The sequence below is a fragment of the Aulonocara sp. 'chitande type north' Nkhata Bay genome, linkage group LG1 (genome assembly GCF_057382095.1).
Source record: "Aulonocara sp. 'chitande type north' Nkhata Bay isolate Kocher_YH1m ecotype deep benthic linkage group LG1, A_spYH_male_GT1.1, whole genome shotgun sequence".
Lineage (NCBI taxonomy): Eukaryota > Metazoa > Chordata > Actinopteri > Cichliformes > Cichlidae > Aulonocara > Aulonocara sp. 'chitande type north' Nkhata Bay.
The window spans coordinates 1,578,826-1,595,103 of record NC_141344.1 but is presented as its reverse complement, the minus strand read 5'-3'; the positions used below and the strand labels follow the sequence as shown (position 1 = coordinate 1,595,103).

At 45.0% G+C, this 16,278-nt stretch overlaps 1 protein-coding gene across 2 annotated transcripts in view; it reads left to right on the top strand.

Moving 5' to 3' along the window:
- dok4 (docking protein 4) overlaps positions 1 to 16,278 on the top strand; it is a 63,841-nt gene that overhangs the window by 29,888 nt on the left and 17,675 nt on the right. Inside the window, exon 2 of one of the 2 annotated variants that reach the window (XM_086287933.1) lies at positions 1,878 to 2,210. In XM_086287933.1, the coding sequence (XP_086144059.1) occupies positions 2,145 to 2,210 (66 nt within the window). In that variant the 5' untranslated portion in view covers positions 1,878 to 2,144. Of the gene's footprint in view, positions 1 to 1,877; positions 2,211 to 13,972; positions 14,721 to 16,278 lie in introns of those variants that run through there. The other variant, XM_086288022.1, reaches the window with a different exon arrangement.

Genomic DNA, 16,278 nt, shown 5'->3' with positions numbered 1-16,278 from the left:
GCAGACCACAGCTGTCCAGGTAAGACAGGACGAAGGACCCCAGCCGAGAGAAGAGGAAGCTGGATGCTGCAAATACACAAATCTAAACACTAACACAGAAACCACCAAAGACTTCATTTAAAATAAATGCATGTCGCTGTCACTGTGGTGCTTTTTGAGGTTGTGATTTTCTTTTTAGTTCTTCCTGTTTGAAATGTTTTATTTCTATTAGTTAGCATGAGCTATTCTTTGCTCTGATTGGATGTTTAGTTATATTTGTTTCCATGTTGTCTCAGCTCGCCGTCTCCCCGTCATGTTCACCCATGTACGCCCATCGTGTCTCGTTCCCTCTTCCCTTGTCCCCTGTGTTGTATCCTCCCTTCCTCTCTCATGCTTCCTCCCTCCTTCTGTCTTTCGTACCAAGCTTGTGTGTCCCGGTTTATATCTCTCCGTGTTTCCTGTTTTATTTTGAAAGTCTTGTGTTTTCATGTTCAGTGTGTTTCCTTTTGCTTCCCCTGTGGTGTTCATCTGTGTCAGCTGTGTTTCCACTTGGCTGTGTATTGAAGTCCTCTGTCTGCCTCCGTTCAGCGTCAGGTGGTCATGTTTCCTGGACTTCATCTCATGTTTTCAAGTTTCGTTTTTTCCAGGTTCATGCTCACGTTCACGTTTTTTCATGTCTAGCTTTAGCTTCACCAGTTTAGGTCATAGTTAAGTTCTCACCATTGTTTCTCCTCCCTACATTTTTCTGACAGCCATGATAAAGGATCGCTTTTTGTTAAACTTCAGTTTGGGTCCACAAACACAGCGGCCAATGAAGTGATTAAACAGCAGCCATCCAAGAGAGCATCAGAGCTCTGCGTGCACGTTTCAGACAGCAGACAGGTCGATATGTTTGAAATGTAAATATATGAGTAGGAATAGACTGGGGTGATCGTTTTATTCTAAATTATAATATATAAAGGTTTATGTGGCTGATTGTCTTTATTGGGGCGTGTGGAGACACCCCTGTGGATCGTGGGCGTGGCTTATCTGGTATAATTAGCAGTCAGAGAGCCCTTTGGTTTGCTGTGCTTCACAGCTGCCGTGTAAGCTGGCGAGCTGAAGCTTCGATAAATAAAAATATGAACTCGTCTCTGCCTGCGTGAGTCTTGCTGCTCGATGGTCATTCCTTACATACACGTTCAGTATGAGACGGAGAAAGACATGATATGTGACATAACGAGCTCCACAAAGCCTCGTTTTATCTCAGATACATATCCAGATATGTATGTCAGTATGAATTGGCCGGCAGAAATCAAACACCACATGTTTTTGAATCAGTGAGCAAATCAGAGTCGTGGGCGGCTGCAGAGAGAGTACAACTGCACATTTACATAGAAGCAGTGACTGTTAACACTGAATCAGCTTCACGGGGACAAATGAAGACGACCGAGGACGGCAGAGCTGTGTTTACACTGTCACCTCATAATGACTGCTGAACAGAGAGCACGAGGAGGTCGGGCCGTTTGAAATGCAAATGTAGCGCGATGGAAGCCGGCTGACGAACGGAGCTCTGATTAGAGAACGCTCAACGCTCCAACCTTTTTATTTCCTGGTTTCAGCGCCGTCTAATAGAAGCTGCCTCCTCTGATTTCCTTTATGTCACTGTGCAACACACACACACACACACACACACAGAAACGCAAACAATCAAACAGGGAAACTGAAATCCAAGCAGACACACGGGAAACTGTACATTCAGCACAATCCCACTGCATGCTTCCCCTCAGAGTTCAGTGTGTGCCAGCGGCATGAATAATGCACGTTAATGTTGTGCACCTCGCTCTTCAATGAATAATGAACATATATCCATTTCTTCTCCCTCTTTCTTTCCATCTTACTGTCGGTCCATTTCTCAGAGATGCCAGCTGGAGAGATGAGCTGTCTGAGGATGAAGGAATGAGAAGGAAGGAAGACAAAAAGGAGAGGAACCTCAGCCAGAGGAGACGAGAAGGAGAGAGGAGGATGTTGGGAGTTTTGTGAAAGAGGACAGGCGAAGAAAAGGTTCAGTTTTTTTACTTTCAAGTGGAAAAGTCCAAGAAAAGACAGACAGACTGTCAGTGACAGAAGCTGAACGAGTGAAGGAGGAAACATCTGGATGGTCTCCAGTGTTGCGGCCTTCAAAGATGGCCTCCAACTTCAATGACATCGTCAAGCAGGGCTACGTACGCATGCGCAGCCGCAAGCTGGGGGTGAGTGGGCGTTTCAGCTCTTCCATTTAAACATGATCTTCAGCGGGCCGGGTGAAACAGTGTCAGTGTAAAGATGTTTAGCTGCACATTTAATCCCTGAGCTGTCCGAATGCAGGAAAAAGAAGTGAAACTTCAGCAGCACGGCTCAGTTTTTCTACGTGATAAAGAAATGAAAGAAACCTGTCAGCACGAATACAGAAAACTACAGAAAAAGTTCTGTTGGCTCATTTTCCCTGAAAAATGTCCGCAGTAATCATTGCTGTGTTTTTGTATTTTCTAAGATAATTACATGGGTGTAGTATGAACAGCGATGGGGTGGAGGTCTTTAGGAGCAGGAAGACATATAAAACCAAAAATAGTGCTTTGATGTGGACGCGATGGATGTGGCTGTGAAACTGAGACATGCTGATAAACACCTGTTTTCTCACTTCCTGTTCTGGCCGTCTGTGGAGAAGTGAAGGGATTTTGTTTTTTGATGCTCACAGCTGTGAAAAACCAAATGGTCCCAAAAGAAGCTGCAGACAGCAGCAGAAGCAGAGTGCCGTCACACAGGAGTAGTTTTTGGATTTACGCTGATGTCTTAATGATGTCAGGCCACTTATGAACCTCAGCGGCCTGGTGTGAGCAGGCCTGCCGGGCTCAGCCGGAGCTTACAGGCCGTAGATGAAGTTGTGTATGGGTGTAAATACAGACATTGCCTGAGGCTGTCCCGCTGCACTGACCATCACCTTGAATATTACTGTCCTGGAAAAGCAGCTCAGTCCAGCCTCACTTTGCTCCCACTGGGTTTGGAGACAGAGTGCGTCCCCTCACAGCCGCGGGATCCAGTTTCACATCTCCACGTCAGCTGCACGGACAATGCTAATTTGAGTGAGTTGCATTCAGACGGCGTAGGCGGCACAGTTCAACTCTGCACGACTTATATTATGGAACGAACGCAAATCAATTAAAGTCAGGTTCTGTTCGCCAGCTCGCTTCAAATAATGGTCGCGCTGCTATCGCCGCTCCCAGAGCTGAGTGAACAGCTCTCAGAGGGGATGCAGGAAATTCCCACTCCTGTGTGAACTCTGATATTACCCGAATAAAGTTTCACATCCTTAAGTTTTAGCTCAGGTAATGGATTGCATATAAAGAAAAATGTGGCCTGTGGGAAATAATGCTGTTGAGTTTTATTGCCTGACCTACACTGACCGCTCTGTTTGTTCCAGAGTTTTTCTAAAGCCTTGCTCATAAATGTGAGACACAGAGAGGAACTGTGGGTGGTTTCTGCTCCTGCTGGCTCGTTCAAACTTTTTCAGTGCACAGAACAAACGCTGGGAAAGGATCACTTTGTTTCTAGGTCCGATTGAATATCAGAAAACCAGCAGCACTGCTGGACGTCATCTTAAAATAAATTCAAAGTCAACTTTAGCACTCCCAGCATTTTATCCCGGTCTGGAATATCCGGCAACGACTAGCTGGAATAACAAGTTTGGAAGATGTTTGGATTGGCTGATTTGATGCATGTAAGCGAGAGTCTTTATTTTTCTGGATCCCTGATTTCACACGATGATGTCAGAGGTTTGTGTGGTGGTGGAGTGCGGATCTAGACCCGAAATGCAGCCTGAACACTGGGAGGCACAACGTGAACACAAAATGTACTTTGAATGAGTGAGTGGAGACAGTCCCAGGAAAACAGCCCAAACGGTAAAACACGAAAGCAGAAAAACAAACTAACGAGAAACATCACAGTATTTTATATCAAACGCACCAACAAAGAAGACGAGAAACTGAAGACACAGAGATACACAAGGAACAGCACAGGTGCAGACAGCTGGAGAAACTAAACTGAAAGGGTTAACAAAATAAAACATACATAAATTCCCTAGAGATTAATAAAGTATTCTGATTCTGATATATCACTTACACCTAACAGGGAGACAAGACTATGACTAAAAACCCTAAAGACTAAACTGAGTATAATCAAGGTCAGAACTCCAAACAAAGGAGAGGGGAACTCAGCTAAGGATGGTCCTGCTGGAGGTTTTTTGCTGTTAGAAGGGAGTTTTTCCTTCCTGCTGTGGCCAGGTTCTTCCTACTCTGATTGTTGGGGTTTACCTGTATTACTGTACGGTCTCTTTCTACTGTTAGCCGCTGTTAGCCGCTGTTAGCCATTGTTAGCCGCTGTAAGTCATTGTTAGCCGCTGTTAGTCGCTGTTAGCCAGTGTTAGTTACTGTTAGCCACTGTTAGCCAGTGTTAGCCAGTGTTAGTTACTGTTAGCCAATGTTAGCCAGTGTTAGTCACTGTTAGTCGCTCTTAGCCAGTGTTAGTCGCTGTTAGCCACTGTTAGCCAGTGTTAGCCACTGTTAGTCGCTGTTAGCCAATGTTAGCCAGTGTTAGTCACTGTTAGTCGCTGTTAGCCAATGTTAGCCAGTGTTAGTCACTGTTAGTCGCTGTTAGCCAATGTTAGCCAGTGTTAGTCACTGTTAGTCGCTCTTAGCCAGTGTTAGTCGCTGTTAGCCACTGTTAGCCACTGTTAGCCACTGTTAGTCGCTGTTAGCCAATGTTAGCCAGTGTTAGTCACTGTTAGTCGCTGTTAGCCAATGTTAGCCAGTGTTAGTCACTGTTAGTCGCTGTTAGCCAATGTTAGCCAGTGTTAGTCACTGTTAGTCGCTGTTAGCCAGTGTTAGTCGCTGTTAGCCACTGTTAGTCAGAGTCTTGAAATAAGGTCAGTAATGGTCTTGTTTCACGTGTGAGGCTGGGCTGAAAAATCTCACACAGCTAAAACTTGCTGCAGCAGATTCAAATCCTCCACATCAAGAGCCAAATGTGATTGAAAATAAAAGCTGAGAAATATTTTATATGTTATTATTTATGTTATGTATGAAATATTTGAGTTATTTTTATTTGTTAAATACTACAGTAACTGTTTTACTGCAAAAACCCTGTATATTTTAATGATACGTAGCCTATTTAATCCACTTTAAAAGCTCTACACTTTGAACAAATGGGAATCTGTAGTTTTGAGGATGCGGTGAATTCCCATCACTTAAACATAGAAAACAAAAACCTAAGGCACTTTCCCAAATTCAGCAACAGTTCTACTCGTCGCCAGCAGCTCCACGTTTTCTCCCCGTGCGCCTGGATCGTTCCTGCCTTCAGCGCCACAGGACTCGGCGAGCGACATCTGTCTCCTCACCTGTTCCTCTCCTCCTCTTCATCAGGTCGCCTCATCACAAACTCATCATCATATCCTGTGCTATGATTTACTTTTGTTTGTGTTTGACGAGGTTTGAGCGCTCGCCACACGTGTCACAAACCTCGCCTCTGCTGACACAGCTCCAAACACGACTCTGCTTACGATGATCAACAGAGCGAGCGAGCACGCACGAGCCTTGATGCATTGATACAGACGTATTTCACAGGTGGAAGAAGTAGTTCCTACTAATCCTTTAGACAGTCCCAATAAAATAGTTCCACTCTGTTCCTGTTAATGATTAACTGCAAGTTTAACCCAGATGACTAAAACCAATATTTCCGTATCAATCCGCACACCACTGAAGTTCAGACTGTGGAGTAAACTCAGCATGCACAGACACATTTTACCTGGAGATGTACGTGAACACCTGTGTGTGTTGTGTGTTTGTGTTTGCTATGATTTCAAACATCTGTAATCAGAACTCAAGCCTGAAATTACATGAAATCCAGAAGTTTCGTGAACATTTTATTGTGATTCTGTTTACGCGCTGGTTTTGTTGCTAATCTGAACCTAGCTACAGCATTTACCTGTCCATCCACCGATGGCCTCGTGCTGACTCTGCCTAGTTTGCTGTTGGATCTGCAGCTGCAGAACCCGTGAAGCTCTGCAGGGTTCGTTTCTGCTGTTTACGTTCAGCTTTGTGAACGAAACCCACAAATGGCGCACAGCAGGAATGAACCGGCATCAGTTATGCTAATGAGCAAACGTGACAAACATGCAGCTGCTCGTTAATGAACCTGTTTGTCTGGATGAAACAAGCCTTTACAACAAGTGTAATAACAGGTCATAAAACCCAGATCCTGATTTTATAGCCTCTAACGTTCAGTGGTAGCGAGGGAGCGATCTGATTGTGCACTGGATTCAAATTGCTTTTGGGTGCACGAGGGATTTACAGGAAATGAGGCGCGCATGTAATCCAGCATCATTTTATCTCGCCACTCTGAGTCCCAGTGACGGGAGAGGGATCACCAACAACCGGGGGCATCACCCTGTAGCCACGCCCTCTTTACGAACGTTGTGAATCGCAGTTTCTGTGACCTTCTGACTTTTTCTGTAGCGCCATCATCTGGTCATATTTAGTCTTTCCTGTGACGCTGTTTTTAAAAGCAGGAAGATGAATGTTCTCGGATTTTCTGACTCCTAACTGAAACAGAAGCAGGGCTCTGACAGTCGGTGTAGATTATTTCCCTGCTGAGGTCTGTGTGTCTTCTCAGCTTTGCTTTAGCTGCTCAGACTCTGAGGAGGACTGTTTTCTGTCCTTCATCATGAAGATGAGGGATGGAGCTCTAATCGTCGTGGGCTTTTGTTCTTTTCCCCTCTTTTATAAATGCGGTTAATCACTTGGAGGAGTTCTGGGACTTCTGAAATCTGAAAAAGAAATGATTGGTCCATGAAGCGAGTGATGAATTGAGGGATCTAAAGTGGTTTTGATTGGCCCGGGCATGGTCGTTTTATCTGGAAATAATTCATGTAATGGCGTGTTCCAGCTGGAAGGCAGACCTACTTATCCACAGCAGAATTCCTTCTCCGTTTCGCTCTCTTTGGGAATCTTTCTGTTTGCTTTGAACACTATCTCATGTCGTATTTTTGCCCGGTCGTCTCTGACTGCCCTGCCGTTTAATTGCTCTCCGTCTTCGCTTTCTCCCTGTGCTGCTTTCTGCCCTCAGTGCTGATTCTGCACAGCTCTTCCTTTTCTGTCTCGTTATCTGCATCCTTCCTCGGCGTTCCCGTGCGCCATCCACCCCTCTCCCTCTGTGTTTTTGCCCTTTTAAATTTGCTTCCTTATTCCAGCTCAGTCTTGCCCGCGGTCTTGCCCTTCGTCGTCCCGTGGAGCGCTCTGGCAGATATGAAGAGGCTTTGCAGCAGCAGAGGGATCAGAGATGATGTTAAGGCCACATTTCTTTGTGGATTTGTGGGTTGTTATTGAACATGAACACCGAGGAGTTCCCAAACCAGCTGACTGGACTCGGTGCGCTTTGTGTCCGATTTTCTCCTCCTGGATAAATCGGATTTGTGACTTTGATTGATTGGTAATTTATTTCAAACATGTAAACAATATACAGGTACATTTATTAAAGAAAATAAGAGAGAGGGGAAAATACTATACAAAAAATCAATGCATTTCAATATAGCTGCCGTTCTGATTCATTTACATGTTGAAAGGGAAGAAGTAAACACTTATTTAATCCCACCCCTTTGCCATAAATTATCAGTTAATATTTAGTTGCTTCCTTACTGATATAATTTGTAATAAAAATAGTGAACAGATTTCTGATATACTATATCCTATAATATCACATCATGATTTTTTATTTTTTAAATAGAGACATTCACTTAATTTCAATATTTTCCTTTTCTTTATAGTTGGAGAAGATCATATTTTTATAACTCTTTTTGAACAGTTTTGTGTTTGGACGTTGCTTTAATTCCATATTCAGTTTGTTCCACAGTTTCACTCCATGCACAGAAACACAAAAGCTTTTTCTTGTAGTACGGACCTTCCCTGTTTTGAAGTTACATACATTTCATATATTTCCTGGCAGTTCTTTATTTTTTGCTTTGAATAGAATTTGTGCTGTTTGGAATTTCACTCGATCATCAATTTTCAATATTTCAGTGCAAAAATAGTGAGTTTGTATGTTCCTGTAACCTGCACTGTGGATGATTCGAATTGCTTTTTTTTGAAGAGTAAAAAGTGAATGTAATGTGGTTTTATAGTTATTGCCCCAGACCTCTGCACAATAGCTTAAGTATGGTGAAACCAGTGAACAGTAGAATATGAAGTGATGTTCTGTCGAATACCTGTTTTGCCTTGTTTAGTACTGCAATGTTTCGTGATACTTTGGAATGAATATATCTTACGTGAGCTCTCCAGTTAAGTTTTTCATCTGTTATTACCCCCAGAAATTTATTTTCACTGACTCTTTCAATATCAACACCATTTATTTGAATCTTTGCATTTGTATTTAAACTACTATTTCCAAATAACATAAGTTTAGATTTATTCAAATTTAATGATAATTTGTTTTTATCAAGCCAGAACTTCACTTTACTTATTTCATATCCTCCAATAAATTCTGCAGATCATCACCAGAGCAAAAAATGTTTGTATCGTCAGCAAAGAGAACCATTTTTAATGCTTTGGACACTTTACAGATGTCGTTAATGTACAAGTTGAAGAATTTTGGACCCAAAACTGACCCTTGGGGTACACCACAAGCAATGTCCACACATAAGGAGCAACCACCATTTATTTTCACAAACTGCTTTCTGTCACTTGAATAACTCCGGACCCAATCTAAAGCGACCCCTCTGACACCATAACGTTCCAGTTTTCTTATTAATATATCAGGATCTATAGTGTCAAATGCCTTTGTCAAGTCTATGAATAACCCAGCCACATATTGCTTTTTGTCTATGGAATTTGTGATGTATTCTATTGAATCTAATAGTGCCGATGATGTTGATCTGCTTGATCTGAATCCGTACTGACTCTCAGTGAGTAGTTTATGTTTATCTATTAATTTTTCCAGTTGGTTTTTAAACAGTTTTTCAAGAACTTTTGAGAATTGAGGTGGTAAAGAGACAGGCCTGTAGTTTGTGAAATGGTGTTTGTTTCCAGATTTGTATAGAGGTATAACTTTTGCTATTTTCATTCTGTCTGGAAATCGACCAGTTTGAAATGATAAATTACAGATGTATGTAAATGGTTTTATAATAGCCTCAATGACTCTTTTAACCACTATCATATCAATATCATTACAATCCAAAGATTTGTGATTTTTACATTTTTTGACCATTTCAAAATCTTCATTTTCATCAACGGCTGTGAGAAACATAGAATATGGATTTCTGTCTATCAGTGTGTCCGGTTTGTCCTGTGCTTTCCCAGGATGACTGTTCTTGCTAAATTTGGTCCATAGTTACAAAGAGTTCATTGAGGCTGTTTGTCACAGCATCCATATTCTTCATGGTCGTTACAAATGAAATACTTGTAGTTCTTTTGTCCAGCCCCACGTTTTATAATCTTTTATTATTATTTCTATTTATATCTAATTGCTTATCTATTGCTTTACTAAATCTAAGTATATTAATTAACCTATTTTTATATCTTTATGTATCTGATTTCAGCATCTTCAGTTCTCGTTCTTAAGAACTCTCTGTATAGAGCATTTTTCTTTATAGATGCATTTTGCAGACCTTTTGTTATCCATGGACAGTCCATATATTTATGTTTCCTACTATATTGCTTTATTGGACAGTTGGTTTTGTACAGTAATGTAAATATTCTAAGGAATTCATTATACGACTATTAACGTCCTGCTCCTGATACACTTCACCCCAGTTCTCTTTCCTTATGTTGAGCTGCACAAACTCAGTGACGCAGCTTAAAGAGAAGCTCGGTCACCTCGTTTAAGCACCGCCTTCTTCTCGTACCCGAAACCTGCACGCTCATACAACAGCAACGTGTCAATCACACTGTAGCCACGCCCCAAACCCCTCCCCCTCTCCTATGTCCTTTCTGATTAAACGGGCCATGATTTTATAATTGAATATCGTGTTTTATTCAATAAGACTTGAAACCTGCAGCTGAGATGAAAAACTCAGAGCTCAGGTGAGCAGGACGTTTCTATCCAATCAGACGTCATTTTAAAAGCAGAGGGTATAATGTCGCCAGTCTCTGGTTCACCTGACATGAGACCGACTGGAGGTGATTGTCAGCTCAGTGTAGATACTGAAGGCCAGCATGGAGAAACCCCGAGTTTCCCCCTGTTAGCACGTCAGAAGCCTCACATTTGAAGCTTTTGGCGGGCGAGCGTCTCTGCGAGCTACCTCAGAGTTGCAGAGAGACGAATAGGAACAGAGGTGAACGGCGGTTTATCTGAGTTAGTCTTTGCATCTTCGGGGCACAGAGGAATGGCACAGCTGAGGTCCTCCTCAAGGCCGGATAGATGGACTGCCAAAGTCACGCTTCATTTATCTCAAGAGGAACAACAAAGCCAGAAGGAAAAGGGCCGCCACGCAGCGCCGCCACGCTGACCTCAGCTGTGTGCGAGTCTCTTCTTTGTTTCCTGCCTTAGCATTTCCACCGCCCTCACTGGATAATGAACTACAGTATTGATGAGATTGGTATTGATCAGCCTCCAGGCATAGAGCATCCCACACACGCCCTGTCAAACCGCCTCCCGCTGATTAATCATGACGTCGATGCATTCAGATTGCTAATAAGCTCCACGTCTCGAAACATATGTGAGATGTTCCCCATCTGTCTGTGTGCTGAGTTCTGCCTTTTGGGTGCAGCGAAACAAATGCTCGTCTCGTTTTTTCCACTTCCTCTGAGCTGTAAAATACATTTCCCATCCTTCAGCTGCGTCCGCTCGCTGGCGCCTTGGATGCTTTCCAAACTTTGAGATTGGAAGGCCGAACGTGCCTCAGAGGAGACGAGTGTGTGTTTGAGTCCTGCACAGGTTCATGGGCGTCTGTTCCAGTAATGGCTCCGTGTGTGCGGATGCTGCGTTGCAGCCAGCGAGCACAAAGTTACCAACGCATCTCTCCAACAGCGACGGTCCAGACCGAACGACCCCCGTGTGGTTCTGAGATGCAGCGTTTGAGGATGTGCTCGGGCTCCAGACTTCAGGAAACGATTTATTCTAAACAACGTTTACGTGAAAAGTTACTGCTGAAGCTGAAAATGAATATTTCTCTGAGTTCTCCGTCCCGTTGCTTTTGGACTCTGTGTGGATTTCTTTATTAATGGTTCATGTTTAAACCTTCCTCCTGCAAAACAACCCCGTCCTGGTCTTTGACTCGGTCGGTGGATTTCTGCGGTAACATCTTTCCTTTCTTTTGTGTTGCCTCCCTGTGCGCCTCCTGTCTGTGTGGACACAGGACCGCTTCAGAGCCTTAGTTTCAATAAATGTAAATACGTCATCACAAACTAAATTATGAACTGGTGAGAGAAAAAACTTTTTTATTAAATGTATTAAATTATTCAATTTTATTTGATAGAAAAAGCAAATTAATTAAGTTTCCTGAAATAATAAATCATGTTAATATTCTTTATGTTAATAAAATGAAGTTCTAGAGGGAACGTTGTACTCCGGTACTTTATTCCTGGAGTCTCCGGGGATGAGATGAAGGTGAAAGCGTCGTAGTTAATGAGGCCGATACCGACGGAGCACAAACTGCAGATCGGTCACTGGTTTGTCGAGCGGCTGTGTGTTCAGCTCAGGAACAAAGAGCTCACGTTTGGATCGGAGCTGATCGAGCAGGAGAAAAGAAAGATGTTGGGCACTAATCACCAGATTAAAAAAACAAACTGAATTATTCACGTGGGTTTATTGAAGGAGAGTGATGGATATGAACGCCCTGAAGGCCCTCAGACTCTCCCACAGATGGAATTAAATGTGAGGTTGCCCGAGGCCAGATTAAACTTATAGACACGACACATGAGAAGGTGATAGGTGAGCTAATTTGCAGGATATATATCCCCCCAGACGCCGGCTGTGATCTCTGCTTATCCGGCACGCAGCGCTCAGACGCGTTTAAGGCCAAAGATGAGTTTCATCTCTGCGCCAAGCCGGAGAGCAGATGCAGCAGAATCACTTCAGCTGTCTGCACATGCTCAGAACGGACGGGTTTCCTCATCCTGCACATCGGCTGAAACTATGTCAGCATACACAACATGAGCAGTGGCTTTGAGGCCCAGCCCCACATGTTATCACACAGCTACAAGACTATTCAATTCAACTTTATTTACACAGCGCCAAATCACAACAACAGTCGCCTCAAGGTGCTTTATACTGTAAGCTAGACTCTACAATAATGCAACAGAGAAAAACCCAACAATCATATGACCCCCTGTGAGCAAGCACTTTGGCGACAGTGGGAAGGAAAAACTCCCTTTTAACAGGAAGAACCAGGCTCAGGGAGGGGCGGGGCCATCTGAGAAGGAAGACAGGATAAAAGACTATCATGCTTTCATTTCAACAGCTTCCTGCAGACACCTGCTCAGCACCAGTCCAGTGTTCAGTTCTGGTCTCAGGCTGATGAGGAGGAGGGGTTTCCATATGTCTGGCTTCTGCTGACCAATCATGTTTGAGCAGGCCTTGGTTGCAGGTAAACGGTCCACCTGGCTGTTTGCCCAAATTCTGTCTGAGTGACTTAGCCTCGTGATCTGCATCTAGCCTGGAAGTTTGAGGAAGCAGCAAAGCGCTGGCTGTTCCTCTCAGAGGCGAAAGCTGCACTCATGCTAACACGCTGCTGTCTGTCTGCTTGTGCAGAGAAGGATTAATGAAACTCAGCCAACACAGAGATGCATCTGCATGCAGTCCTCCGACAAGCTAACAGCTCGCCACCTGTGCTTTACGCTGCACGCAGGTCGAATGCTGATCAGCTGAAAGTTTAAAGAGAAAAAGGGAACAGCAGAGTTCAAGCAGAAGATCAAGAAAGGCAAAAATAAAACGTGGAGCTCAGCTTCAGCTCACACGTGTCTGAGATAAGCAGATAGTATCACCATCATGAGTCTCCTCCTGCTGTCCCGAGAATCTGGAAACGAGTTTGATTTACCTTGAAGGCATCGTTACATAAGCAGCCGCTGAGATTAATGAGCTATCGTGACGTGGCACAACCTCTCCTCCCCGCTCTGCCCCGGCTGCGCTCTGACCTCTGACCTCCACCCACGTATCCTCCCGCCGAGCTGCTTTCCTTTAATTTTAGAGGCGATGTCGGCATTCCCGAGAGGTCATTTCAGTTTGTACAGATGAGTCATTCATGTGTGTGAGTGGTGGGGGGGTTACAGCCAGGTGCTGAAAAACACAACTTTAATCCAGTTACGGTGTTTTCACTCCTGCCGTGTTTCACCCGTTAAATCAAACTCTGCTTCTTGAATTTCCTCCTCTGTGTGCAGTAATCACACCAAACCAACCTCACCACGAGCCTGTGGAGGCGGTGGTCTCCGCCCAGGTCTGTTGATGGCGTGACTGTAATCTGACCTCAGTCCGACGTAACGACCAGGTTTACTCTGTAAATGAAAGCTGAAAACCTTCCCGAAGCCACGCATGCTTCATGTTCTGGGATCCAGCCGTGATTTAGCCTGAATCCTCCGTGTTCTCCAGTAGCTCAGAACTCAGCAGCTTCTTCCTGTATTTACTTTTGTTGCTCCGCCCCAGACTCACCTGGCCAATGAGCTGACAGAACATTCTCACCTGGTTTGTAGCGGCACATTTTGGTTCATTTGGGTTTTTCACTGTGTGAAAACAAACCAAGCTCACATGAACAGAGACCTCAGCGTGATACAGACGGGGGGGCATGCACACTACACGCCTCAGGGGGAGGGAGCACGAGGCAGGGCGAGGACATAAAAACCGAGAAAACAACTCCTGTGAAGCAGGGCTTCATCTTATCCAGGTGACCGCAGGGTTTGAACCTCTGCTGCAAACCCAGCCAGAGCAGGTTGGAGATCAACAGCTATGAAATCACTGCCTGCTGACCAATCAGTGTCCTGGAAGATCCGTTTTTTCTCCTGTGAGATTAGCACCTGATCCTAGGACAGAGCAGCTGTTCTACATCCAGCTTTTCAGACTCCAGCTCACAGCTACAGGTGGGAAACCTGGCGTTAGCTTAGTGAGGTGATAGCCAGCTTCATCCCCGGGTATGATGAGGAGAAAACCCTGACCCGCCTCTCGTTGCCTCACTCAGAGAGGAGGATTAGCTTTTCCACCTACATTTAACGTCCGTGTTGTGACTGGTGTGAGGTGCTTTAAATGATTTTCCTCATTCCTCAGTGGTCATCGTGTCTTATTTGGGGATTACAGTTCTGCCTCAACACGCTAAACTCAGGACTGACATCAGCAGCAATTAGCACGCCGTCGCTGTCATTGTTAATCCTGCCTGAGGAGTTAATCTCCAAAAGAAGAAAGCTGAGAAGCTGAGGATTCATTGCAAGATCCTGGCAGGAATTAAACCAGTCGGAGCGGGATGTGAAGCTGCTGGTGGATTAGGAGAGAGAGCAGGTAAAAAGTTAAGATCAGAGACTTCATCTGTACACATGAGGTCATAACAGGAGCAGGCAGCAAAGACAAGGAGCAGGCGGAAAACCAGGCAAAAATACCAAAATACCGATGAAGCTGACTCCTCCTGACAGCAGCCAGGAAACAGGCGAAAGGTCATACATGAGGAAAACTGCTGGAACAGGAGCAGCCAGAGGCTGCACGGAGAATCGGCACAGAACATCCCGACAGCCTAAGCCGGGCTCTCACGTATGCGTCGGGTAAGGCACCGGCACATTTTATGTGGACACGAGTTACAGCAGGTGTTGTTTGACACAGACGTGGCTCGACTGTCACGACACTCCTGACACATCCACACCGGACCGTGGCTGAGCTCAGGCAGCCAGATTCACCCTGAGCCGAAACCGTCAGTCGGGTGAAACAGGAGCAAAGTCCTGACTGTTTGTAACGATCAGAAAGAGACAGAAGAAGCTCTGGTTAAAGAAGTAGAGCTTAGTAAAGTACAACTTTATTTGCTTTTGCTTTTTTTTATCAGGTTTAAGTGAAGCGATCTTTGAAATTAAAGTTCATCAAGACAATGCTTCAAAATAAGTGCCTGAGAAGGCCGCTGAGTGGTGAGGGTGGAGTTTCTGCTTTTATTGGATCAGCAGATCATTGCTGTGATTTTAGTGTTCGCTGCGAGTCGGAGTGAAACAGATTCTAATGATAGAGGAGAGTGGAGGCGCGGCCTGCTGCGTCTGCTGCCGTCGTTACGGTGACGGATCGCACAGATGTGGTTACTCTGCCCTCGCTGTTCACGGCTCTGTCTTCAGAAGTGAAAATGTTTGTAAAAGTTTTATAAATCAGCCGGGACCTTTCATCAGGCCTGAAGGCAGCGCCAAGGTTATTCGTCATGTTGACGTGTACGCATCATAAAACTCTGTAAACTCGACAAATGAGCGTCTGCGCACAGAGATGAACGGACTCAGCACACATGCACACACACACGCATGCACACGCACGCACGCACATGCACGCACATGCACACACACACGCGCACATGCACACACATGCGCACGCACACACATGCACACACACGCGCGCACGCGCACGCGCACGCACGCACATGCACGCATATGCACACACACACGCGCACATGCACACACATGCGCACGCACGCACGCGCGCACACACACGCACGCACATGCACACACACGCGCGCACATGCACACACATGCGCACGCACACACACACACACATGCACACGCACGCGCGCACACACATGCGCACGCACGCACGCGCACACATGCACACGCACGCACACGCACGCGCTGGGAGTTTTTGGAAAGTTGAGGAAACAAACAGCTGCTGATTTAAACCAGGAGTACAACTATTGCCCAAAACAATCGTGACTGATTCGTCCTCGTATCGAGCAACACTGAGGTTCGTTTTATCGACGTCCTGACTGACAAACCGCCGCGGTATAAAAGATGGCCGTAGCTCTCAGGTGATTTAAACCTGCATCACAGTCAGAGAGGACGATTATCATCTTCTCTGGTTCTACGTTAACGACTCGTCAGGCTCGAGTCGTCGCTGTCTCCGGGTTCACAGTCAGATCGACACTTTGTTTGCCACGCCCACTTTCAAAACACGCAGATGACGTGAGAGGACATCAGTAACAACGCCACCCTGCAAGATGTTCTTCAGCCAGAAAGTTTCACTGTGAGGAGACTGTTGTTGTGATATAAACTAAGTTGAATTGAAGTGCACGTTTCCTGGTTCCTCTGGGATTTAGCTCATCGGTTGGAGGCTCAGTACACGCATCTTCTCCGCTGTTGG